This window comes from Haplochromis burtoni, unplaced genomic scaffold, assembly GCF_018398535.1.
Source record: "Haplochromis burtoni strain Fernald_Lab_line unplaced genomic scaffold, NCSU_Asbu1 Contig_333, whole genome shotgun sequence".
Lineage (NCBI taxonomy): Eukaryota > Metazoa > Chordata > Actinopteri > Cichliformes > Cichlidae > Haplochromis > Haplochromis burtoni.
Genome location: NW_024582694.1, coordinates 491,589 through 517,008, shown reverse-complemented (window position 1 = coordinate 517,008; position 25,420 = coordinate 491,589). Strand labels below are relative to the sequence as shown.

Sequence of the window (25,420 nt, the reverse complement as noted above, 5' to 3'; positions counted from 1 at the left end):
AATTTTAGGCTGAAGTTGTCTGAGAGCGGTGCAGTGTTTGTGCTGAGCCTCACCTCCCTGAGAAGTGGTACAGTCCCGTTAGACGCAGTCCGAGTCCGGTCTGCAGCAGACGCAGTTAGCGGAAAACGACATGACCAACAAACGGTTAAACTACTCGTTAGTATAAAAACGGACAATATAATGAACGTTTACCGGCTGGCTATTTTTTTGGGAGCCTCAGGTAGGTCTTACCTTCTAAAGTAAAACGTTAAAATGTGTTTTCTTTACGGCTAAAGCGCAACAGGTTGATCCCATGTAAACTCGGTGCTTATCCCAGACCCAGGGGCTACACGGGACTCAGTAAAGGCTTCTTTTTGTTTTATTTGAGTGAATAAAGAGAAATACATTCTCAGTTACAGCGATGGTTTGCTCCATTAACATTTATAGAGCAACCCAAGTAATTATTTTCTGGTATTTAATGCTGTTTCGATCGTATGTTGTGGTCCTAAGATGTTTTACTGATTTGTGGGTTATAGCTTTGCTATTACAGGCACTTCTTTGTGCTGTGGTGTTTTCTATAAAAGTACTTTTTGGAGTACAATAATAAATACTACATGTATTTTAGCTATTTTCAGGTAGATGTGCTTGAAAAAAGGCACTTCTGTTTGTTTTCGGAATCTAAAATACAAGAAAATGATGCATGTCTTTGTTATTTATATTAAGAAACTCATCTGAGTTATAGAATAACACAAGTGATCTGTTTCACTATCACTTTATTAGTCAGACCGATTAGTTATACAAAATGTAAATATAAGGCCACTATATAATTTATATATATAAGTGTGTATATTTAAGGGTACCAAAAAAACAGGAAGGCTGGAAATGTACTGATGATGGTGCATCTGTGAAGAATGCGCTCTTCACGTCACTTGTTGTGAACATTGTGAGTGTTTTGTGAAACTGCAGTGGCTATATTCATCCTTATCACTTTTTGTTGGGCTAATGAGTCAATGTGAAGGAATGTATTGCAAAGTAAAGGCAGGAAATGTGACAGCTTTGGAGAGGAAAAGTCTGACTGCTCAGGAAACGTGCTGCTTCCAAGAGCAGGGCTTTGACCTGGGAAACATTTGCGACCACATACTGTGCTCACCCCGGTTTAAACTGGCATCTAATCTTTAATTGAGGCCTTTATGTTCCTTTATGTGTTGAGGCCTTTCCACTGTATGCAGGTGGTGAGGGTGTGACTGTCTGCTGCCTCTGAAACCCAGTCATTAACCTACAGTGAGTCACGGCAGACAGTAAACATTGGTTAACAGGTGTAATCATGATGCATGTCAGCAGTTACAGCAGTCCTCACTCCTCTCACCTCAAACTCATGATATTCATGAATTCCAGTTCATGGGCTAACGGTTTGATTTAAATCTCTTGTGCTTAATTGGTTTGTTCACATCCAGCTGGAGGAAGGCCTGACACTCCCATTGGCTGGGAGTCTGCGACCTCCTCCCCCTCTCAGTTGCTCAAGTGGGACAGGAGAGGGGAAGCCCTAACAATGGACTGGTCCATGAAAAAAAGGAATACAGGGAAGACCACAGCTTTCTGTGGCAGGAATTTAGGAGCTTGGTGACCCTTCCTCCTGTTTGTGCAGTTAAAGTGTATCAGAGGAAGAAGTAAGCTGATGACGTCGACCAGCTGGCCTCAACTTAATGTTAAAAACACAAAGCTGACAAAGCTTCAGCATGCTGATTAGTCATTTAATGGAGAAGTTGACTAAGATGTAATCAGTGTCATATCCGTAACTCTTTGTTTCAGTTTATTTTTAGCTCCATGTTAGTGCATTTGGAGAAAACCAGGAAAATTTATGACTAACTAATAAATTAGTTATTAAAATTATTGTTGATTTTTTTTCTGTTGATTTATTCATTCTGGTTTAAGCTTCTAAATGGAAAGATTTGCTGCTTATATACCAATATTTTTCTGGCTTCATGGTAGGGCTGCACGATTTTGCATAAAATGAGAATCACGATTTTTTGGCTTAGAATTGAGATCACGATTCTCTCACGATTTTCTTTTCCAGTATAAATATTTATTGCACTTATTAACTGCACATCAACTTCGTAACAGTTGAGACTGAACAAAAATCAATAAATAAACATAAAAACAACAAATATCTCACGTTTTGTTGTTGCTGCAACATGTTGTACTGCTTGAAATTCCGTCTCTACCGTTGCTCGACACTGCGTGTATAGAGCAGGTAGTGCAACAATAGAAAAATAGTTGCGGGACGGCACTGTGTAGCGTTTGTCTAGGGTGTTGATCATTTTCCTAAATCCCTCGTTTTGCACAGTGTTGATGGGAGCCATATCTTTGGTCAGGTGATAAGTGATAGCCTCCGTAATTTCTTTGTGCCTGCGGGAGTTCGACGGGTATAAGAAGCGCTGTATAAGGTTCCCGTTATTGATGTTTGGGTGGTTGACTGGGATGGATTTTCTCCTGTCACTTTCTCGTCATCCCTGACGTGCTCTCCGTTTTTTTTTCCTGCTAATTTTAGCATCACACGGCACAGCTTCTGTATCACGTGGTATAAGGCTCCGCCCTTGTCATTTGTTGAGCAGGAAGAGTGAGCGCTTGTTTTCATGCAGATTACGTCCCGGATCAAAATGCGGTACAATCGTGGTCGTCGTCTTTTTTTGTTGTCATTTGGAAATGAGATCGCACATAAGTATGAATCGAGATCGCGATTTTCTAACGATTAATCGTGCAGCCCTACTTCATGGTGTAGTCGTTTACACATTTACTCAACAGTTGAAAGATCCCGTGACCCAAATCCCTCTGGGATTGTGTAAGGAAAGGCATCTGGTGTAAAAGAAATGTGCCAGATCAAATATGTGGCAACTCCTTATTAACAAGGCAGCAACTGAAAGTAACTACTTCTTATTCTTAATTGAATTTCTTTGAGTTTTGGATTGTTGGACATGTCAGAAAAAAAGAAAACACAGCAGCTTGACTTTATAACCCTTTTCCTGGGATTCACAGACAAAATCAATTACTCGGATAACACATCCTTTTCAAAGAATGTGGTGTAGATCCACACCCGAATGCAACGAGCTCTTTCTTTCCTCCACCTCACCAATTTTTCTGGAATTAAGCCTGGTAGTTTTTGCGTAATCCCGCTGACATACAGGCAGACAAATAAAAGCCCAGCAGTGATGACATTCCTCTACCTTGGGTCTCCCTTCTGGAGGAAGAATAATTATTCGCAGTCCTAACTGTTGCCTGGAAATAGGGAAACTTGATGTCTTTTCAGAAGAATGCTGTAGAGGTGCTCATTTGAGATAAATGTCTAAACACAGTGTGTATTCTCCTCTTACTGACCCTGGGAGATGCAGGCTGGTGCTTGGTTTTGTTTTGATTTCCTGTCTTCTGGGACATGTTTAGAGTTGAGTTCCTGCCCCACCTAGAGCTAATATGACTACCAGAAAATCCCCATCAGACTGCTCCACCCCCCTCCTTCTATGATGACAACCCCCTGCCTCTCCCTAGATCTCCCCAGCCCCCCACGCACACTGGAATTTAACCTTCCTGACCCCAGCACCAAACAACAGCGGACCCCCACACACTTAATCTCTCCTCCTGTCTTTCTTTTGGTTTTGATATGATGATAATGACAGTTTCTCTGAAGTACAGAGTCATCGTCAGTCATCTGTACAGATAAAGATGAGATGCAGCTGCTGCTCTGCTCATAAAGTTGCCACTTTCATCATTTTACTGTTTTCAAACTTTTCTTATCTAGACTCACCTGCTAGTTTATCACCTTCCGCTAGTTATGCAGTCTTTTCCTTCACCTGAAGTTTGATGACAGAGAGCAAATTATTACAGAGTCGGCTTCAGAGCATGTGAAATGGACAGGCAGCTGACGTGCAGTGTCCACAAAACACAGGTTATAAACTGAAATTCACAGTAAGATGCATTATATGTGTATTTAAAAGAGTGCTACAGGAGGCAATAAACTCATCCTCTGAAAAACCTAGACAGGCTACACAGTTTAAGGATAGATAAGCTAATTCATTATTCATCATGATTCATCCATCCATCCATCTTTTTCAGCCAATTAAGGCTTACAAGAGGGTGGGACCCTATCCCAGCTCCAATGGGGCGAGGGGTGCAATTGCCAGTTTATCACAGGACTAGCACAGAGACAGACCATTTGCACTCCCACTCACATCTTCTTCATGATCTAGTATCCATGATTACAAGCAAACTAGCTTCACGTGCTGATCGTTCCAAAGACACTTCCCAAAGTTTCACTTTCATAGACCCATGCACTCCAAAATCAGCACCCTTAGCTGTACTACTTACTGAGATTGCTGCCAAAGCAGAGACTGTTCAGAGAATAATTAACTTGAGCTTGAGCTGCAATAACTGACTAGAAAGAAGTCAGTTGAGGGGGGCAGAGTGACCCCACCCCCAATAACACAAAGGTCACATTATCATTTAACACCAACAAAGCTGCAGCCTTCAAAATGACCAAGTAGTGGACAGTAAAGCTGTCTAATATAGCTCATTAAGATTTAAAGGTAAGTTTTGTTAAAGACTGTAGTTTAGCTGTAGTTAAAAAGTTAATAATAAAATCGCAACTAAGTAGTGGTGTAAAGCCTAATCAGATCTTTGACTTACTAACCAAGTAAAATTGATGCAAATCAGTTCCGACATTAAACATATTGGCTCCTCTCATTGTTGTTACATAATTTATTGATTAACAAATATGTTAAAGGTTTAATTTTGTTTAAATGGGACGGATTTTAATGCTTGTAGTGTGTTTTCAGATCTGGCGCTTATATTGGTTGGACTAAAAAATGAGTCTGTAAACTCTGTATTTCATTCTGCAGAATAGGTGGAACTGACTTGCTTAAGTTAGCATCGTGCATATTTACCATTTGCATGACTTAATAGTCAAACTGAACTGATATGTCCATTTTTAGTAGATTAACAAAAGCACCTGTGCTTTATTCTTTTTGCTTGTATGTGTCCATCAGTGTGCGTGTGTGACAGTGTGCATGTCTCAGTGCAGAAGGAAAAGCAGTATGCAATCCTCTTCCAGTCCGTGGTCCTCTCGTGTCAGTACCAGACGTCCTCCGTCCAGCTCCCGGTGGTGCAGTGGTGGTACAAGTCCTACTGTCGAGACCACATGCAGGAGTCCTTCTCTCTTTCGGAGACCCTGGGCATCAAGACCTCAGCGCTGGGACCCAAGTCCCACCTGGAGTGCTCTGACAACACCCGCACAGTTCGGGTAGTGGCATCGTCCCAGGGAGCCTCCATGACGCTGGCTGAGCACTACAAAGGCAGAGACATCAGCATCATAAACAGTAATGTCGCCACTTTTATCCTCAGTGAAATAAGGTGAAAGACTCTGCAGCTGTTTGATCGTCACACATGAGTCAGAGCTGACGTTTTTTTTTATAAATAAATCTCTTCTGCTCCAGTCCTACAAGAATGGCGGTACCACACAGAGGCCCCCGCCCTCGCGCCTATTCGTATGTGGGCTTCTTATCAGGACAAAACACGTCTGCCATTTAAATGTGTCAACAACGCCCTCCTGTTGTCACAAAATCCAATAACAATAAAGGCCAAAGGAAATACATGTAGACCGATAATGACTTTCTTTATGTTTGGCAGTATTTTTTTCATTACTGACATTAAAAACAAACAACTGACTTCAGGACTCTTAACAAATTTTCTTCACATCCAGATAGTTTGTGGTGTTTTGTTAAGAACATGACTTACACTTCCTCGCATTTCAACTGAACATGTTTTTGTCAAGACATGACATTCTCCCTCCCCTTTTTCAGTATTGAGTCCAAACGTGAATTACAGATTTTGGATCTTTAGATGAATTCAGACTTTTTGATTTATAATTCTAACAAAGAGACAAGCATAACCGGGAAAATACTCTCACTTCCCACTGAACAATCAATAGCATGTCATCGATCTTAAAAGAGTTCCAGTTCATAGTCCTCAAATTTTGGGCCACAGTCTTATTGGGTGGCGTCAGTGTTAAACGATTCCGCTTGAGTTTTAAAAATGCAGCATTAAAAAGTTTGCTTTGTGAACACGTTGTGCCATTTGACATATTAATATTTGTAAATATGTAGAAATATAATCTTTGTCCTTGTTTTGTAATCTGTGCAGAAGCAGACCTGCGTATTGGGGAGCTGCAGTGGGGCGACAGCGGGGTGTATTTCTGCAAAGTTGTGATCGCTGATGATCTGGAGGGGAAGAACGAGGATCAGGTGGAATTACTGGTGCTCGGTAAGCATGCGAGAAAGTTAACCTATATTTTTCTATTTGTTTGTGTGTTTGGGAGTTTTTTCCTGCGCGTTGTTGGTAAAGGTTTTAGAAGTGGTCTCTTAATTGTGCTGCATTCCCGAGTGCCCTTACTACGGTTTCCATGGAAACAGCTAAATGGTGTTTCCCTCTTTACATGCCCTCGATCCTCCGTAACGGACTCTATTCTTTAGCCGGTCGCACGCTTTAGAGAGCCGGTGTGGAGCCGTTACATCTCAGGTCAGTTACACAGTATGTCAGGAGGCTCAAAGACTCCAGGGGAGCTTCAGCTGAACAACAGCGAGCGTGTTTGTCTGTGTGGCGTTTGCTCATTGGGGAGTATCACTGGTTAATCATTATACACACCTCCCAAATCTTCACTAAACTGCCAACACTTCAGGACTAAGATCAGAGAGTCATGACTTACTGTAAATCTTGAAGTAGCATTTTCACTACGTAAGATTGTCTTTTTGTTTAACCCAGACTATAAGATGTTGAACTTGGTAATATGTATTTTCAGACCAAACAAGAGCTTGTTAACGGCCCCCCTCCAAGCATTGATGTATTCAATACAGTTAGATGAAAATATTCCCTTCATATCAGCAAAAGCTGAGCCTTTTGCCTCAATTAGCATGTACAGTGTGGGATATGTAAATTAATTCCTCCCCTTTCCTGCTGTCCCTCCCCTTCCTATCCCTTTACTTTTTCAAGCTTTACTTAGTAGTTCTCACACACAATGCCAAAATATCTGGAGGCTGCTGTTTTGGTGGAGCGTTCAAAGCCCTTTAAAAAATCCACAGTAGGTTGTGCTCATGGGACAACAGCTAAGTGCTAACTGCCAACACAAATCATTCAGATGAATTAGCGCTCACTTTTAGCGCTCACAGCTAAAAGGCAAACACACAGAGTGAAACATAGAGCAGAGGATGGCAGTAGAAGTCGTGCACATGTAGACATGCACATGTAGATATGAGGATATTATCGAACAACTAATAATAGCATCCTTCTTTTGTTGGATAAACTTCCCAACTGTGACATCAGAGAGATTAGCCAACTCTTCCTGGTTGATAGGATTGGTTTCTTTGGTCTGTTGCCTATGAACCCTGACTGTGTGAATGAATATATCTGAAACAACATTCCAGATACCTTGGAACTGGAATACAGGAAGTCGGGAGTGATGTCACTCCTGAGTTAGCAAGTTCCAGAAAAAGCCAGGGAAAACAGGATTGTTAGCTCAGGGTTGATGGGACTGCTCCGACTTTCTGAGGTGAGGAGGTGTTCCAGATTCAAATTCCGACTGGTAACTTTGGAATTCCAACTTCTGACTTATACAGGAACACAGCATACTGCTTTGATGTTGCTGTTGCGCTGCACTTCCAGGATCAAAAAGTCTACTTAGTTGTTTGTTTTGCTTGTGATATGAAATAAATACGACTAAAACACTTAAAAAAATAACTGATGGTGTGATCTGTTAGTTACTTTTCTCCCTTTATGTTAGGCCAGCCTGATGCTTATGAAGTCTGCTTATTCATGTAGCCCTCTTTAGTTTAGCACTAATCTGATTACAGTCTTCTCCCAGGAGAGAAGAAGGGGCTTAAATGTGTGAGAATAACAAGACTCATTTGGCTTTAGTGCTGAACTTCTTAGCTTGTGCATGTTGTAATTTTGAAGTTAGAATTAGAAAGTGTGTAAAACTTTTTCTGTGCCAAACTGGTTGTTTTTAAAAGTTTCTGGTACTTATATTCAACTTTCTTCACCAGCGTTACTACAAAACTGCTGCTTGGCTCTAACTCCATATTTAGGCTACAGTTCAAATATGAAAGCACATGATCAAAAAAACATTCTTTGCGTGTTCTTTTGCTCACCAGCACCTTGAACGCTGATAACATTTACTCAGTTCTCTTTCACACTCACTCCCCTTCCCTCCCTTTTGCCTTGCAAAATCTTCTCATGCACTCCTCCATTTCCAGTGTTGGGAAGGTTACTTTTAAAATGTATTCCATTACAGAATACAGATTACATGCCCCAAAATGTATTCTGTAACGTATTCCGTTACGTTACTCAATGACAGTAACGTATTCTGAATACTTTGGATTACTTAATACATTATCGTGCTTTTTACAACAACGTGAATGTACTATTGCTGTGTGATTTATTACTATTACTGAAAGTCCGCGACTCCGAACTGTAGTAAAGGGACCTCTGACTAATACGGCGGGGTCCCTGTCGGCTCGTAGCCGAAAAATAGCTTTACTTTGTTGTGTGGGTCAACTTTCTTGCGAGAGACAGAGAGAGGCGTTGAAAGGCTGCTCCAACGGAACTTATTGTTTTCGGAGGAAAACAGGAACACAGTGTACAGTCGAGTCTTAATAGCTTACTTACAACTGGGCTCGTCAGGCACTGTTTTTGGCTGCAGTGGTTATTATTATATTTACATGCTTCCAGCTCCCGTTTTTTCTCGATGACAACTCGTACCTTTCCACTCCCCTTTTTCTCCCTCCTCGCGCTCACAGACCCATAACGTGTATGGCAGTGCATTCTCCCTGCAACACGGACTACACTGCCCATGATGCTACATTCTTGTAGCATTCTGCCTGTTAGCTTAGCACAACAACAACGAAAATGCGCTCTCTCACCCAAGAAACACACAGTCGCAGAGAGAGAGAGAGCGTCACCCTGTAACCATGGCAACCGTAACGCTGCCGCCTGGAACAAAAGAACGTAGCTGTCAAATGAATCCGAAACATTCCTGACCCGCGACAATATGAAACAGGAAAGTACTGCCGTGTAATCCATTTATTTCAACAAAGTAACTGTATTCTGAATACCACCTTTTTAAACGGTAACTGTAACGGAATACAGTTACTCATATTTTGTATTTTAAATACGTAACGGTGGTACATGTATTCCGTTACTCCCCAACACTGTCCATTTCTTACTCATCGACCTCCCCTCCCTCTCGGAGCTGCACAGCTCCTCAGCTCTCTCAGGTTACGGATGGTATGCAGTCAAGTGAGGCAGGGCCAAGGTAGCAAGGCTGTTTTTTTCCCCACTCCTTAATAAGCGCTTACTCAGCACACTCTGCAGCCTCAGTACCAGGGGTTGTTTAGTCTACCAGTGTTGCCATGTCAGACAGTAACCAGTCTTTACTGTAATCAGGGTTTTCAGACCTCATAATAAGCACATTAAAAACATCCGTAGCTGACTCCTGCACACCTGTTGCTGATCCCTTTCTGTATTCAGCGAGTAATTTCCTTGAATTTTTGTTCTGATTTTGACCTTTATGTCATACATTTTGAGCACAACAGGCACATTGTTTCACAGCAGCGCGACTTGCATGACCTTGTTTTGACGAGCTTGCGCGGTAAATTGTTGTCCTGGTGCCATCAGTGTCCCAGTTTCCAAACCTCCCTGTCTGTTGCCTCTCACGTCTCAGTTGCTTGCATGTGTTTGGGTGTCTGCATGCATGTAAAATGATTAACAGCATTCAGTTAACAGTGTGCAGTTTTAATGTTAATGCTGAGACACGTCGACTGTGCATGGCATCAAAGAAAAAGGCTTTAATAGTTTTTTTTAAGTTTTACTTTATTTTATTTAGCTTTTTTGTGTGTTTAGTTCCCTCTGTGTTTCCCTATCTGTTGTCTTGATGCATGCTCAATCATCCAGGTAAGTAAATCCCAAAAGGTTGATTCTGTTCATCTGGACGTAGCGTTTTCAGTGGGAGAAACGTTTCCTCACTCATCCAAGTGACTTCTTCCGTCTCAGCTGACTTCAGGTTTCCCCAACCTTATAAACAGTACATTTGCACAATAACTGGGCCTTGTTTCAGTTATTGTGCAAATTTACTGTTATTGTGCAGATGAAGAGAATCAACCTTTTGGGATCCCTATCTGTTGCTCCCTCTGTCTCATCTTTCTGGTTAGTGCCTTTGCCCTCCTGTGCTCCCTTTCATCTGACATCTTGTTAGTGTTAGTTTTTGTGTTGCAGTGTAATTGTCTCTTGTTTTTTTTTCCTGATTTCTTTGAAGGTTGGTTTTCTTTCATGTCAGGTTTTACTGGCTCCTTTGTGATTATCCTGATTGTCTTTACCCGTGTCTTGTTCCAATCAGCCCCCAGTGTATAAATAGTCCTGTCTTCCTTTGTCCTTTGTATTTGCTATAATCACCTTTTAGACTCTGTGTTGGTGTTTGGCAGTTTCTCTTAGCTTAGCCTCCTTGTGGCCCTTTCTATTTTGTGTTTCCTTTAGTCTCAGTTCAACTATACCTATTAATTTGCCAGCAGCTAATAAAGGCTTGCTTTTTGTTAGTCTACCTCTTGCTGTCTGGCACGTGGGTCATATTGTAGTTCAAGAGATCAGAGAGGGATCTCTGGGAACAATGAATTTTATGTTATTATTAGGGGTGCAACGATACACAAAATTCACGGTTCAGTTCGTTTCGATACTTTGGTGTCACGGTTCGATATTTTTTCGATACAAAATTTTTTTTTATGTCAAGTTATTAAAATTATAAATATTTCTTTTAACTCAAAAGTACAGTTTTTAAATTAAATGTTGCTGAAACAACAAAATAACAAAAAAAAATGTTTCTGATGGAGAAATCGCTCATATGTGGAAAAGAGAGTTTATTACAGATATATGGCTCTTTCCAAAATAAAAGCTATTTTGTCGACAGCAATAAAAGTAGCGATTGCCCTCTCTATCTCTTTCATGTTCTAACAGCTGTCTAATTGAGTCGGGTAAAGTTTGCAGCATGCCTGCTTGTTGTTGTTTTTGTCTGCTTCCACTTGTCTTTACACTAGCGTGATGTCGGCGTAAATGTGCAGCCATATTCGTTGTGTTCCCACCAATTTAATTGAGCATTGCGTGGCACATCCGACATACTGTTGTACTTTTGTCCACGATGCGCTTAAGTAGGGTCATTCTTCACATGAAAACCAAAATAGTTCCAAACTCCATATCTGAATGACGGTGGAGGAGGTTCAATTTCGGGTAGAGTTGAGGCAGTTGCCATGCTAACTTGAGTGAATGCATATGGGTGGCGCTCAGTGGATCTGCGCTTGAACGCAGATCCACTGAGCCCTCAACACAGACGGCATCGTCAGAAGAAAAGTTGACCAAATAAATTTTAAATTTTGTATCGTTCAATACATATGCGTACTGAAAGCACTGTATCGAACGGTTCAATACAGATACATGTATTGTTGCACCCCTAGTTATTATCTATATAAAACATCCTGGTGGTACAAATGGGAAGTAAATGGACCTCCAGATCAAAAAGGGTCAAACTTTTGGGATGTGAACATATGAACCACATGTCACGGGAGTCCATCTAATAGACATTTCAGTTTGTCACAGACAGCATGGTCAACAACAAACGTCTTCATTGATAAGTTTGATATTTTCTAGATGCAGACCCATTTTTTCATACTTAAACTTTCATTCCCCAAATAGTGCATGACCATTAATCATCTGCCTTCTGCCAAATTTGCTAATTTGCCTGACCTTTTGACTCCCGCTTCCCGCTTCCTCTGCCGGCCTTCACCTGTCCTCTCCCTCTCTCTGCAGGCAGGACAGGTGAGCAGCAAGATCTACTCCCTGAGTTTGATTTGGAGATTATGCCAGGTACGGTCCCTACGCTGCATGTCTGTCTCTCTGCCTGGCATTTTCCAGCTTTTCTATTGCCTCCTGATGTTTCTAATTCCAACTGACCAGATAAAACTCTCTTTGACTAACAAATGTACATTCACTTGTTAGAAATTTGACTGAATAAACATGACAGCCTTGTAGCTGGAGCTTCTACGCCCGATATGAACACAGTTAGTTAGTGAAGCTACATGAAGCCAAATTCACAGAGTTGTAGTTGTTATTGTTTACCTCCAGGTATGATTTCAAATTTCACAGGGGAAATGTGTTGTTAGTGAGTGGATTTTGACTCTTGGCACACCCTGAGGAAGTCTGTTGTTATGGTTTGGATGGTTCAAAGATGTGAGAACGGATAAAAGTAACTCTGATTTCCTTTGATATCCCCTAAAGTTTCCTGTTTGTAGGGGTCTGTTGTCTGGGTACATCAGTGGAGGAGAGCGCCAAACATCAGCTTTTTTTAATAGAAAAAACAGAGACTGGGTTTATTTTTTTGTCCAAAATCTTTGTCAGTTATAACATTTCAGCAATTCAAATGCTGAGATCTGAAATAAACAAAGACATTTCAAAAAAGACTGAACTTCGGAGAACAATTTTCAGCCCTTTGGCTGAATTTCTTCACTCAGCTTCATTTTTTTTCTTTAACGTAACGTTAGTGATATTGAGCTTTTGTCACAAACTGCACAAATCCTTTTGAGTTTGGCCCAGTCTGACTTATTTTAATGGTTGTGGCCATATTTCAGTTGCATCTAGTTACCACTAGATATGACTGTTATGTGAAAATCTTGGTTTTGCTGACCTCCACTGGTTGAACTTCTCACTTTGGTGTAGTGATGTTAAATCACTGTTCAGAGTGTTTAATCATTGACTGTTACCTTTTTTTTGTATGTATGTAAATCAGAATGGGCGTTTGTGGGATCTGTAGTCCTGGGCAGCATCTTGCTCCTGCTGTTGTTGGGGATCTGCTGGTGCCAGTGCTGTCCTCACTCCTGCTGCTGCTACGTCCGCTGCTGCTGCTGCCCTGACACCTGCTGCTGCCCACGACACCGTGAGTAACACAAACAACCCAATGACTGTCCTGCATCCTCTTTAAAAAAATGAATGTCCTTTTTTTAATTGAATATCCCCGTTCTTTAACATCAACAATGAAAGTGTGTTGTTTATGCAGTGTATGAAGCGGGGAAGATGGCAAAGAGCAGACAGCCTGCTGCTCAGGTCCCTCTGTATCCCTATTACATTCCTGGTATACCTACTGTGGTCCCTGTGGCCTCTTCCTCTTACACGGACACAAAGATCAACTCGATCCCCTCAGTGGAGAATAACCTGTCTGGAGGTGAGTAGTAGAGGAAGAATTCAAATGGTTCCTGAAAGATGAGAATTATTTTGTAATTTTACAGGTAAAATTTCAAAATAAGTTATAGGCCGCCTGTATGCAAAATATATTTAATATTTGCATATGGTAGTTACGTGTTGTTTATTGTGCTCATAGTTTATTGATGGATTTTAAAATTCTAATTTCACCTTTGTGATTTGTAATAAAATAATCAAAATTATTAAAACCCCAAAATCGATTAAATACTTTGTCAAATCTTACTGCTATTATTATTATTATTATTATTATTCAAAAAATAGATGAAAATGAACAACTTAACTGATTTCTTTGGAAATGACTTCTGTGCTGGTACTGTTGGAGGATGGGGTCAAAATGACTGGGATCAGCGGTTCTAGTGTTGAAAGTTCAATAACTGTTTTTAACGCTTTTGGAGAGGCAAAAACAATATTGACGAACTCAGTATTCACTCTTCTTTATCACTGCTTTTGAGCTCTAAAACCTTCTCTGAGGACTATTTGAACAAGTGGTGTATGTTATTAACATTTATTTATAGTCTTACATAGAAACGTCAGTGACAGCTGCCTTTTTCTCTTCATCAAACACTGACACGACTAACCTTCATTTCATCCATCTGTCTCTACAGTGAAAAGTCTGAATGTCTGAAATGTCTGAAGAAATGTTCTTCTCTTTTTCCTTTTTTTGAATTTAATCCGTTATTAACACGCAAGGTTGTTTTGTCTTGTATACTTTGCACACTCAAGAGTGTTTGCGTGCGTCCTTGCATGGTTTTGTTTTTCTCAATCTATCTATAGGTGTGTGTGTGTGTGTGTGTGTTGACATTCACAGTGCGCAGTGGTTACCGGCTCAAAGCCAGTCCAGCCCAGGACTCAATAAAAGTTCTGTACTACATAGAGAAGGAGCTGGCTCAGTTTCCGCGCAGCAAGATGGCAGCATTCAAATGTAAGCCTGCACAGATTAGGCTAGTTTCTTTAATCTGTGTGGCAGTGTGTGCGTTTATATGTATGTATGTGCTTTATGTGCATGGTTTGTGGGAATTAAATCTCACTAGTTGCCGTCTAATCCTTTCATATTTGAAAAAAACAACATCTGTCCCTTTTTTCTCATTCACAAATTGCAAGGTTAACTTGTGGAGTCATGCTTTTTCATGAGTTTGAAAACACACAGTCATGTGAAAATATGTGAAGCACATCTTCTTTTCTCAGCTTTGTCAAGTCAGAGTTGTCTGTGTCTCTTTTTCTACCTTGCTAAATCACCATGGTAACGTATACTGAACATATAGTCTGGTTAGAACCAGGTTATGTTCAGAGTTTTGGCTTAAAATTGTCATTTTAACGGATTCTTTTATTTTGCTGCATGGTTCAAGTGGAATAAAGACTCTTCTGGGGAAATATGTAATTTGTTAAGCCGTACTTAACAGATGAGTTAAGTAGTCATTATTATGTGATAATGTCTCTGTCTGGAGTAAGTGACACTCACAGGGATTGTTTTGTGTAGGAGTGAGTTTTATGATCTGTGAAACGCCCCTTTTTATGGGAGTGCACACAGAGGCATTACAGAGAAATCCACCATCATGATACCTGTTATCTCCAACGTGGGATTTAGGTTTTGTCGACTCAGCTAAAGCCAAAAAAAAAAAAAGCCTGTCTGTGTAGAATTTCCTTTGTAATATTGCAACCAAGTGAAAAATCACCACCTCTCCACCAGAGTGCTTCACAGCTGCTATGAGGTGTTTGTGCTGATATATGTTGATTTGCTTTTCTCCAAACGTGACGCTTTCAAGCCAGACAACTCCGCTTTGGTTCCATCTGTCATAATGGCTGTATGAGGCAGGCAGGATTGAAAAGCCAAAATGCAGACTCTCAAGCAGGACTGAGCTCAAAACTCAGCTGTATTGCTGGAAATACAAAGGACATGAAACCAAACTGGGAGAAACTAGAAACTAAACTGACAGGCAGAACACACAGCATTAAGGGAGATCACAACACTGGACAGAGGGAGACACAGACAATATATACACACAAGAGGGAATCAGGGCGAAGAGGAAACACCTGGGGAACACAGCTGGACCTAATCTAATTGACGAGACAGGGGACAAAACATGTTGCAGACAATACTGGAGACTATCAAAGTAAAACAGGAAGTACGAAAAACACACACTATGACGCAGACTGACTAGGTACAGGGAACAGAGGGAGCGAGACACACATTGAGCGAGGGTGACGTAAACACAAATGACACAAACAGACTCACACGCAAGACACAGCGATGAGACAAACACGCAAGATGAGTTTCAAAGATAAGAAACCAAAACCTGGAAATACAAGTAAACATAAACATAAATGAATAAAACTCAAGACTAAATCTGTATAAACTTGAACTTAAATCATCATTATAAAGGAAAGAATAAAAAAAGGCTGGGTAAAGTCCCAGTACCATGGCATCATGTGTACAAAGAACATTGTTCTAAAAGTCTAGAGGTTTATTTAGAAGCAATTTTCCAAATCTTTCCACAAGAATATTGCTTTTAGAGAGAAGATGCTTGTACCTGGCAGCCCTTCCAAGCATGTCACACTTGTTCAGTCTGTTTCTAATTCTACAGTCTGGACTTCCAACGTTTAACATGCTGACTGGGGCCTGTAGAGCGAGAGGGTCTGAGCAGTGTGAAATTAGGGTGAATTTGCTGGAAAGGCCACTTGGGAAGATTAAATTTGTAAATAATCTTTCTCACGGTGGAACGATGCACTGTTAATGACTACAGAGGCAGTAAGGGTGTACATATTTTTCTCACAAACTGCTCTGCTTTATGGGTTAGTTTTTTGCTAAATAAATAACAATACAGTGTAATATGTCACGTGTTGTTGTTCATCTGAGGTAATTTTAGAACCTGAGAAGGACCAGATTAGTTTTTTTTACATTGTCCTGAAATTTATAACCTTAATAATCTAAAGAAGGTGTAGATTATTTTTCACAATTGTACAAAATAGATCAGCTGAATCCCACATAGAGGCTGGAAATATGAGCACATGTATGGAGCATTAATGGCATCACTGTGGAATGTCTGGGATACACTGCAGTTCCTGTGTTCATAATAATAATAATAGTAATAACAAAGACAGATCGTGCATTTGTCATATTAATGTTAATTAATTTGTTCCCTAATGATTCTTTTTTTAATTAGAAAAATAAAAAACATCGTCTGATCCTATTCTTCCTTGAATGCATTCATACCTTTATACCACCCGCTGTTCATTCAAAATGACTTTATTAGTATAAACAGCAAATATCATGTTAGTGATGTGCCTGTCCCAGCAGCCAGGAGCATATCAGAGCTCAGCTCGCTTCATGATGGAGGGACTACAGACTTCAGAAACACCTTTCAGGCGGTCCAGATGAAAGCACTTCCACCTATCGCAGACCTCGATGACCTGTCGGTGCGGAGAGCAGCTCCACCTACACAAAGCCGAAGACTCAGACAAGACAGAATTAACCACTCAGATGATGAACTGGACCGCAGGTAAGGTGGAGAGATGCTTCCCTCTGAAGAGTTTCTATCAGGTTGTTGTGTTTACTGTTTAATGCCAGAAAACATTTGACAGTAGATGTGTCATGGCGACGTCTTTATGTTGCTTGAAACAAAGTGAATCCAAAGATATTCATAGGCAAAACACAATAACACCATAAAAAATGGCTGAAATACTTTATTGTCAACCACAAATTATTGCTAAGGAATGTAATTTTGCCAGTAGAAACAATCAATTATAATTGATCCACTGTTCAATGTACTTCACTGCATCACCTGCAGCAAACGTGGCTGCACGTTTTTCCCCCCTTTGTAAGTAAAAGCAGTCCAAATGTAAACCTCCTGAAAGTGACGTGTTACTCTACGACTATTTTCTCTCACCAAAACTGTTCATAAATAGAACGTTAATACAGGTAATTACCATTTTAAAAAAATTGTTGAAAGAGCTGTTAAAAAGCAAAATTAAACCCGGATGTAAACATTGTCTGCAGTAATGGCTTTTAGTGTAGTGGTTTACACTTTTGCCCAACAAATGAAAGATCCCTGGTTTGATCCTGGGAGGAGACACAAATTCCTCTGTCAAACGTGCAGAGCATCCCGCTGTAGTGACCCATTGAGAATAAGGGATCAGCTAAAAGTAGCTAACATGGGAGTCTACAAGGGTTTTCTAAATTGGCTTCATTTGTCAGCCCTGGAGGTTGCTGCTTGGTGAGATAAATGTTTTCTCCAGTTTTGTTTGTTCTGTTATTAACATGTATAGCGTGGGCTGCTTCTCGCTGTAGGTGGAACTGCCGATCGGAGAACCTGCAGAGAAAGACGTTGGGCAGAAGAGGGCGCACGGGCTCTCTGGATGAGCTGGAGGAATTCGCTCGGTCTTATAGCGCACATGGACGTCGGGGTGCGCCATCAGACCGGCCTTATGAGCGGGATTACAGCCCTCCCAGGCGCTCCTATAGAAATGAACATGATGGCTGGGGGCGCCGCAGCCCGTCACCAGTACTGCAAAAGAGAAGGGACACGTGGGACAGTGATCGCCCGTCTCGACTGCCCCAAAGCAGAGCCTATGATGACACCTTGCTCAACAGCATGCTTGAGAGTAAAACGAGAGGCCGGGGAAGGGACAGAGGTGCTGGGAGGATGGATGAGGACAGTGACACTCCCTCTAAAGGCAGCTCCAGAGGAAAGGGCAGCGATAGTTATTACAGCCGTTCACCTAGCAACCGCCCAGAAGATGAGGACTCTTTGCCTCCGTACTCTGAGCTCGAGGCTGAGAGATACCGCAGGGCTGACCAAACTACAGAGCGGTACCGCACAGCAGAACCTCCCAGATCAGAGAGGTACAGGACCACAGAGGCAGCCATGAAGCCCTTCTCTTACACCCGCCCCAACCAGGGAATGTCCCACACACTGCAAGGGGGCAGAGAGGAGAGAGAAAGGAGCAGAAATCTGGTGAGTTACTTATAGCAGGAACAAGGACTTCCTCTTCTGTTCTTCAGGAAAAAGAGCCTTGAAATCCTGTAAACTGTTGCAGGACAAATCTGGTGATATCCTATTTTCGTCTTAGTGTCAGCAAATACTGTAAAAAGCATAAAACCAGCAATGTGTCAGTCTAGAAACAACTGTCTGTGTAATCAAGTCATGAATTATTCCTTTCTGTCAATTAATGTCCTCAAAAGGTTTATGTATTTTAAAAACTATCGTTCATCCTGACTTAATCCCACATTCATCATCATGATGCTATGAAAAAAAATAGTAAGTAAAAATGTTTCCAGGTGAACTTTATATATTGATATAATTGGAGTCGAGTTGGGACCTATTGTTTGTTTCCAGGTCATTCCGTACTGAAACGGATTCATGGACAAACCCCCAATTAATTAGCAGTAGCTTTGTAGTAGCCCACAGCTCTGCAATCAGGTCAATGTTTTATTGTTTTTCAGATCACTCTTATTATTTTATAGTCCACACACATACTGTTATATGTTCAGTACTAAAGCAGTAGAGTTAGCACACTTTCTTTCATAGTAAGTGGAGCAGTTATGAAACAGACAACCAAGTATATCCCTCAAGACTTGGTGGAGACCAAAACTGAGCTAAAAGGGAGCAACTCACTTGCTTTTATCACATGGTTGGAAACAACTGTCCGGTTGACCTATTATGTAACTTCAAGGCTGACTGCTGTATAAATAAGCATTCAGCTGTTTATCTCTTATATAAATTTAAAAACAATATTCCACTATACACTTCTGAAGCACCCATCAAAAGATGTGCAAAGTGGCCATAAAAAGATGGACATGGTCAGCAACAATACACAGTCAGGTAGACTGTAGCATTTAAATAATGCTCTTCAAGTGTGCCAAGAAAACTTTCCCCACACCACTGCACCATCACCATGTCCTGAACTGTTGATATAAACCAGGATAGATCTGTCTTTTTATGTTTACAACAAATTCCATCTCTGCCATCTGAATGTCGTATCAGAAATGAAGATTCATCATTCAAGACAACGTTTTCTCCGTCCAATTTTAGTGAGCACGTGTGAGTTGTAGCCTCAGTTTCCTGTTCTTAGCTGACAAGAGTGGCTGTTGCAGTTGATCTGCTTCAAGGTTCAACGTGTAGTGTTTTCAGAAAGGCTCTTCTGCATACCTTGGTTGTAACCAAACATTATATGAGTTGCTGTTACCTTCCTATTAGGTTAAAGCAAGAAACACTATCACGCAATGTTTAAAGTCATTTAAATCAGTGAGTTGCTTCCCTGTGATTATATATTTGTGTTAACAAGCTTTTGAGCTGGTTTATAAAACAAAATAGCCGATAAATGTTATAAGCTATGCTTTCCCAAAATCTGCTAAAGCTGGTTTCAATGTTTACAGAAGCACTGTGTGCGTAAACTAACACTGCTGGTTTGAGCTTTACATGAGATTTGTTGACAGTAAGAAATATAGAGAAAAAAACATCTGCCTTGTCCTTTAATATCTTTTATATATCTTTAATAATGTCTCTCAGTGTTATGTACATAATATGTATTATGATTTGTGGTGTCAACACTAAATCATTTTGTGTTGTTTCTACACGACTTTATGTAGCAGTGGCTTTTCTAACCTAATTTTTGATAATGAATGAAAGCGCATTATTCCTCTATAACACAGCCTAGCATGCAACCATTACACACAGGTTTTGTGGCTTTCTAAATATCCCAAAGTCTTTCTTCTTCTATGAGCAAGGTGGCAACCACTGCAGTATTGCATGATTTCTGTGCATGGTTACAAAGCTCTGTCCCCAGGCTGTGCTAACCCTGCATGAGCATGAAAGTGAAGTTCCTAATATGTTGCTCTTGGTATGTTTCCCTAACAGAGCACTGCACTGAGCAGGGACTCACTCATAGTGTGACAGGGTCTCCAGCCTGGACCCAGCACAGCGCTGCCAGCCTGTGCATTAAAACTGTCCTGCAGCTGCGCAGGAGATGCTAACTGTTACAGCTCCAACCACAGCAAGTCAGGCTCATCTCATTGAAATAACATCACTGAAAAACGTCAGTAATGAATCCTGAGGAAAAAGTGGATTTAATATTTGTGTTTTTGTACATGCATATCATATTTTATTTGTTTGTTTGTTTTTTAATTTGTCTTACTTTGTATTTCAATGATGTAACTGGACTCACACTGGTGCCAAGGACAGATTTTGTATTTTATTTTTTTGTTATTCAAAAATTTTAGAACAGCAACCAAGCAGCCTTCAGCCTCCATACTTCTCTACTACTCTGCAGCTCAGGTTCACTTTGTATTTTTGCCTTTGCCTGTTGTTACCTGTGTTCCTGGAAATACTGCGCCTTGAATTTGTACTACAGATTGCAATTGCACTGCTTAATAACTTTTTAAATAAAGAAAACTTTGCTATAGTCTCCTCCATCTTTTGGTTAGTCAGTTTAGTCTTTGCTCTGTAAAATATCGGAGAATACTGAAAAAAACACTCCCAACCCAAAATGGCGAAGTCTTCAGAAACACAACAGGTATGTCTGATCATTTTAAAGGGAAACTGCTGTTTGTAATACTGACATCAGATTTTTGGCGCATCCTGTTGAACTTTGACTCATTTAAACCAGTCAAAGGATTGGAGTTGGGGTTGGTTTATTTACATAATGAATAACTTGTCTTTATATATTGCTAGGAAAAATGGGAAACAGGAGCAGTGATTTAATGAAATGTGCAAACATAAATGACAAAACAGAGTATGTACAATTCTTACAATCTCCAAAGTCAATAACGTTTTTCTTCACCACAGCCTGAACTCTCTTAGACAAACTTTCTTTTCATTTCTTTAAGCAGTCGTCAGCAATCGTTCTCCAGGCTTCTCGAAGGACATCTAAAGCTTCTTCTTCTTTGGCTGTCTTTTATTCTGTTCTCTGTCAAGGTGATCCCACACTGCTTCAGTAATGTTGAGGTTCGATTTCTGAGGATGCCAATCCATGACTGATAGTGTTTTTCTATTGAGGTATGCTTTTACTGCATTTGCGGCGTGTTTGAGATCATTGTCATGCTGAAAAATTAAGCCAGATGTTCTCCAGATGGTTCTGTACAGTGAGACAAACTCAAACAGATGGTTGATTTCTATCATTTTTGTCAAGATCCACAGCACTGGCACCCGCTTAAGAAGTTATCAGTCCAGCCCAAACGATGACAGAGTTTCAATCTGTATTTTACAGCTGGCTGTAAAAACTCACTATTGCACCTCTCTCCTGACCTATCAGTTGATTTGAACCAGCATTGTTTGATTTATCACTTCATAAGACCTGTTGCCACTGATTTTCAGTCCAGTTGTTGCCCAGCCCATTTCCCTTCCTTTAAGGTGGCTTCTAGACAGCCACCCTTTGACTGGGACTGTTTCTGTTGAGGCTTCAATAAAAAGTAGACTCGAGGTCCAGATTTGTAACTCAGTTCCCATGTCAGGTCTTTGCTATTTCTTAAGGGTATGACTTTCAGATGCTGTTTATCTCTTTTATATACTTTTCAGGTCTGGTAATTATTTGTCTGTTTGACATTTTTCATAGATTTAACTAAAGAAATGGAAAGAAATTATGTGTTTTGCTTAGTTTTCAGTTATGTTTAGACAAAATTGGCTTATTCTTGATTCCAGTCACTTTTTTATTCTTAAAAATTACTAGAATGCTCCTTGAAGGAGGGTGGCTCCAGACTTTTTTACAGTACTAGTTACTCTAAAAAGTAGATGAGATTATGCCAATTCACCAACAAAACAGAAAGTACTCCAGCCTGACAGAAAATTGCATTCAACACTAATGTATCATCACTCAGCATGTGTATATCTGATCCCTACATTATTCATTCATTGTTAACCTTCGCATATAAAAATTAAGTTGATATGTTTTCTTACACATATATTTTCACTCACGTCACAGTTTTCTGATTTTAATTGATATTTGCATTTTATTGCTCTTTCAGGCATATTTATGTGGTTTTAAACCTGCAGTCAATGAATCTAAAGCATTTAATCAGGCATGTGTCTGGCATGTGCAGCCAGTGTCTAATAAATTCAGATTTAATACATGTAAAGTGGTGCTACACGAGAGCCTGGAAACTGATTTGTTTTGAATGAGCTGTTTTCCATAGTGCTGAAAGAATTTTTTCACTTTCACTTGAGAATCACACTTCACCTCCAGACAGACAGACAGATAAAGTCATTATTTGTATTATAATAATAATACATTGTATCACTGCATCATCATTATAAGAAGATAAAAAGTACAAAGTAGCACAACGTAGAAATACCCTCTTATATTAAGTATTGTATTTGAGTAAATGCACTTTATATCATCATGTAAGCAGTGTCACTTATTATAATGTAAATTTCTATTGTCACCACAGAATTTGATCTTTGAGTGCTCATTGAGTCTGATAATGCATGTGTACCTTGGATGAAGCCTGTGTTTTTCTTATCAGAGCTTATTAAATATACAGAGCTGAGTAAACACTGACAACATTCAGTATAAAAATACACACAGTGGTGCTCATATGAGGCATGTGTGGGACTAATATAAACAGTTTCAGGGTTTGTGTGTCTTTCTGCTCCTTTTCCTTTGTGTAAAGTTATTTTGTGTTGTGTAGAATGATTTTGCTTGTTTGTGGATGTGTTTTGTCTCTATTTTTTTGTCATTCTCACTGTGAGTATTTCTTTACGTTAGAACAAAATGAAAGAAAAAAAAGTGCAGACAAAACCATAACTGGATGACATTTGGTAATGTAATATAACACGGGCCGCAAATAACAGTGTAAATGTTTTGTATACACTGGAGACTCGCAAAGACAAAGGTACTTCATGTCCTCAGCAGGTACTGATAAAGAAGGAATTGAAAAATTAGCATGTAGTGAGCTTCAGAGTGAAGCCAGGAACATTTTTAAAGCTCTTTATTCATGAAGCTTTGTTTTTCACTGAATTTCAAGCACACTTGAATGAGCTGAGCTCAGCACTTGAGTCCACCTCAGGCACGCTTGTCTTCTGTTTTTACCATGAAGTCTGCAGTGGTGTACATCCTCAAAAGGAAAAGTAAACATCATTCAAAGAGCTCAAATGCTTCTACAACATGGCTCATCTGTGAACTTTACACTCTGGCTGCATGCCATAAACGATAAATGGAATGGAACCGACCTGCTTCTCCCTCACTCACTTTACACAGTATCCAAGCTTCCTTTTATACAGTGAGGGAAAACAGACTTAAAACTCCCATCATGGATCTTAACTTTAACATAAAGAATGCCTCCATCTATGGTGTAAATAGTATAATGTAATACAGTAAAGTATTGTATTGTATAAGGATACCATGAAGCAATCTGGCCATTCTCCTCTGACCTCTGACATCAACAGGGTATTTTCTCATCGAGAACTGCTGTTCACCGGATATTTTATATCTCTGATAAACCTTAGAGATTGTGCAGGAAAATCCCAGTAGATCAACAGTTTCTGAAATACGTCCCGCATTCTGATACTTAGTTTGAACTTCAGCAGGTTGTCTTGACCTACATACCTAAATGCACTGAGCGGCTGATTAGATATTTGCAACAGGTATAACTAAAAAAGTGGACAGGAAGTATATAACCACCATAATATGTAAACTGGGCCAATAGTTATAGCAAGTCACATATCCTAGTATTTTTTTTCTTTTCTCCTTTTCCTCTCTCTTACATTCATTTCTTAGGTGCTGGGTGATTTAGATATTATCACCATCATATATTCTCAATTATCCCCCACTCCAATTATTAGTAATATCAGAGGATAATCCACAGCTCAGTCAATAATGAATCAGTGATCATTACTGCGTTTGTAAACTTCTTTTTAAGATGCTTTATATATTATATTATATGAAGTAGCATCCTAATGATTAGGATGATCAGCTGAGGTGAGTATAATTCAATTCAATTCAATTCAGTTTTATTTATACAGCACCAAATCACAACAACAGTCGCCTCAAGGTGCTTTATATTGTAAGGTAGGTACCCTACAATAATACGTACAGAGAAACACCCAAAAATCATATGACTTCCCATGAGCAAGCATTTTGGCGACAGTGGGAAGGAAAAACTCCCTTTTAACAGGAAGAAACCTCCGGCAGAACCAGGCTCAGGGAGGGGTGGGGCCATCTGCTGCGACCGGTTGGGGTTAGAGAAGGAAGGCGGGATAAAGGACATGCTGTGGAAGAGAGGCAGAGATTAATAAGTATGATTCGATGCAGAGATTGCAAACTGGAAGCTGGTTCCACAGAAGAGGGGCCTGAAAACTGAAGGCTCTCCCTCCCATTCTACTTTTAAATACTCCAGGAACAACAAGTAGGCCTGCAGCGCAAGAGTGAAGTGCTCTAATGGGGTCATATGGTACTATAAGGTCATTAAGATAGAATGGGGCCTGTGTGTGAGGAGCAGGATTTTGAATTCAATTCTGGATTTAACAGGAAGCCAATGAAGGGAAGCCAAAACAGGAGAAATCTGCTCTCTCTTTCTAGTCCCTGTCAGTACTCTTGCTGCAGCATTTTGGATAAACTGAAGGCTTTTCGGAGAGATTTTAGGACATTGTGATAATAATGAATTACAGTAGTGGAGCCTAGAAGTAATAAATGCATGAACTAGTTTTTCAGCATCACTCTCAGACAGGATATTTCTCATTTTAGAGATGTTACGCAAATGGAAAAAAGCAGTCCTACATATTTGTTTAATATGTGCATTGAAGGACATGTCATGGTCAAAAATGACTCCAAGGTTCCTCACAGTGTTACTGGATGCCAAGGTAATGCCATCCAAAGTAAGAATCAGGTTAGATACCATGTTTCTAAGATTTTCAGGGCCGAGTACAATAACCTTAGCTTTATCTGAATTAAGGAGCAAAAAGTTAGCGGCCATCCAGCTCTTTATGTCTTTAAGACATTCCTAGCAGTGAAAATGTATGCTATGCCTTCTGACGATACTGCCTAAGGGAAGCATGTATAATGTAAGTAGAATTGGTCCTAGCACTGAACCCTGTGGAACTCCATAATTAACCTCAGTGTGTGAAGAGGAGTCTGTTAGATAGATATGATACAAACAACTGCAGCGCAGTACCTGTAATAC

At 40.2% G+C, this 25,420-nt stretch overlaps 1 protein-coding gene across 4 annotated transcripts; it reads left to right on the top strand.

Annotated features, from left to right (window-relative positions):
- Nucleotides 1-20,719, top strand: ildr2 (immunoglobulin-like domain containing receptor 2). Of its 4 annotated transcripts, XM_005942208.3 has the most exons (10): nt 1-220; nt 5,013-5,342; nt 6,166-6,285; nt 11,866-11,922; nt 12,842-12,988; nt 13,109-13,273; nt 14,120-14,233; nt 16,607-16,808; nt 17,597-18,263; nt 20,166-20,719. In XM_005942208.3, the coding sequence occupies exons 1-10, from the start codon at nt 181-183 to the stop codon at nt 20,199-20,201; spliced, it is 1,878 nt and encodes a 625-aa protein (XP_005942270.1). In that variant the 5' UTR covers nt 1-180; the 3' UTR covers nt 20,202-20,719. The 4 variants fall into 4 exon arrangements, with proteins under 4 accessions (XP_005942270.1, XP_042084527.1, XP_005942272.1 ...); XM_042228593.1 differs by lacking the exon at nt 11,866-11,922; XM_005942210.3 differs by lacking the exon at nt 14,120-14,233 and having other exon boundaries at nt 5-220; nt 16,604-16,808.
- The last annotated feature ends 4,701 nt before the right edge of the window (nt 20,720-25,420 follow it).

What these genes read in the sequence shown, in the direction of transcription:
- ildr2 (XM_005942208.3), top strand. Translation starts at nt 181, where the DNA reads ATGAACGTTTACCGGCTGGCTATTTTTTTGGGAGCCTCAG. An exon ending in TGATTTGGAGATTATGCCAG is followed by an intron (nt 11,923 to 12,841) that starts GTACGGTCCCTA and finishes TATGTAAATCAG; the next exon opens with AATGGGCGTTTGTGGGATCT. An exon ending in GGAGAATAACCTGTCTGGAG is followed by an intron (nt 13,274 to 14,119) that starts GTGAGTAGTAGA and finishes TGACATTCACAG; the next exon opens with TGCGCAGTGGTTACCGGCTC.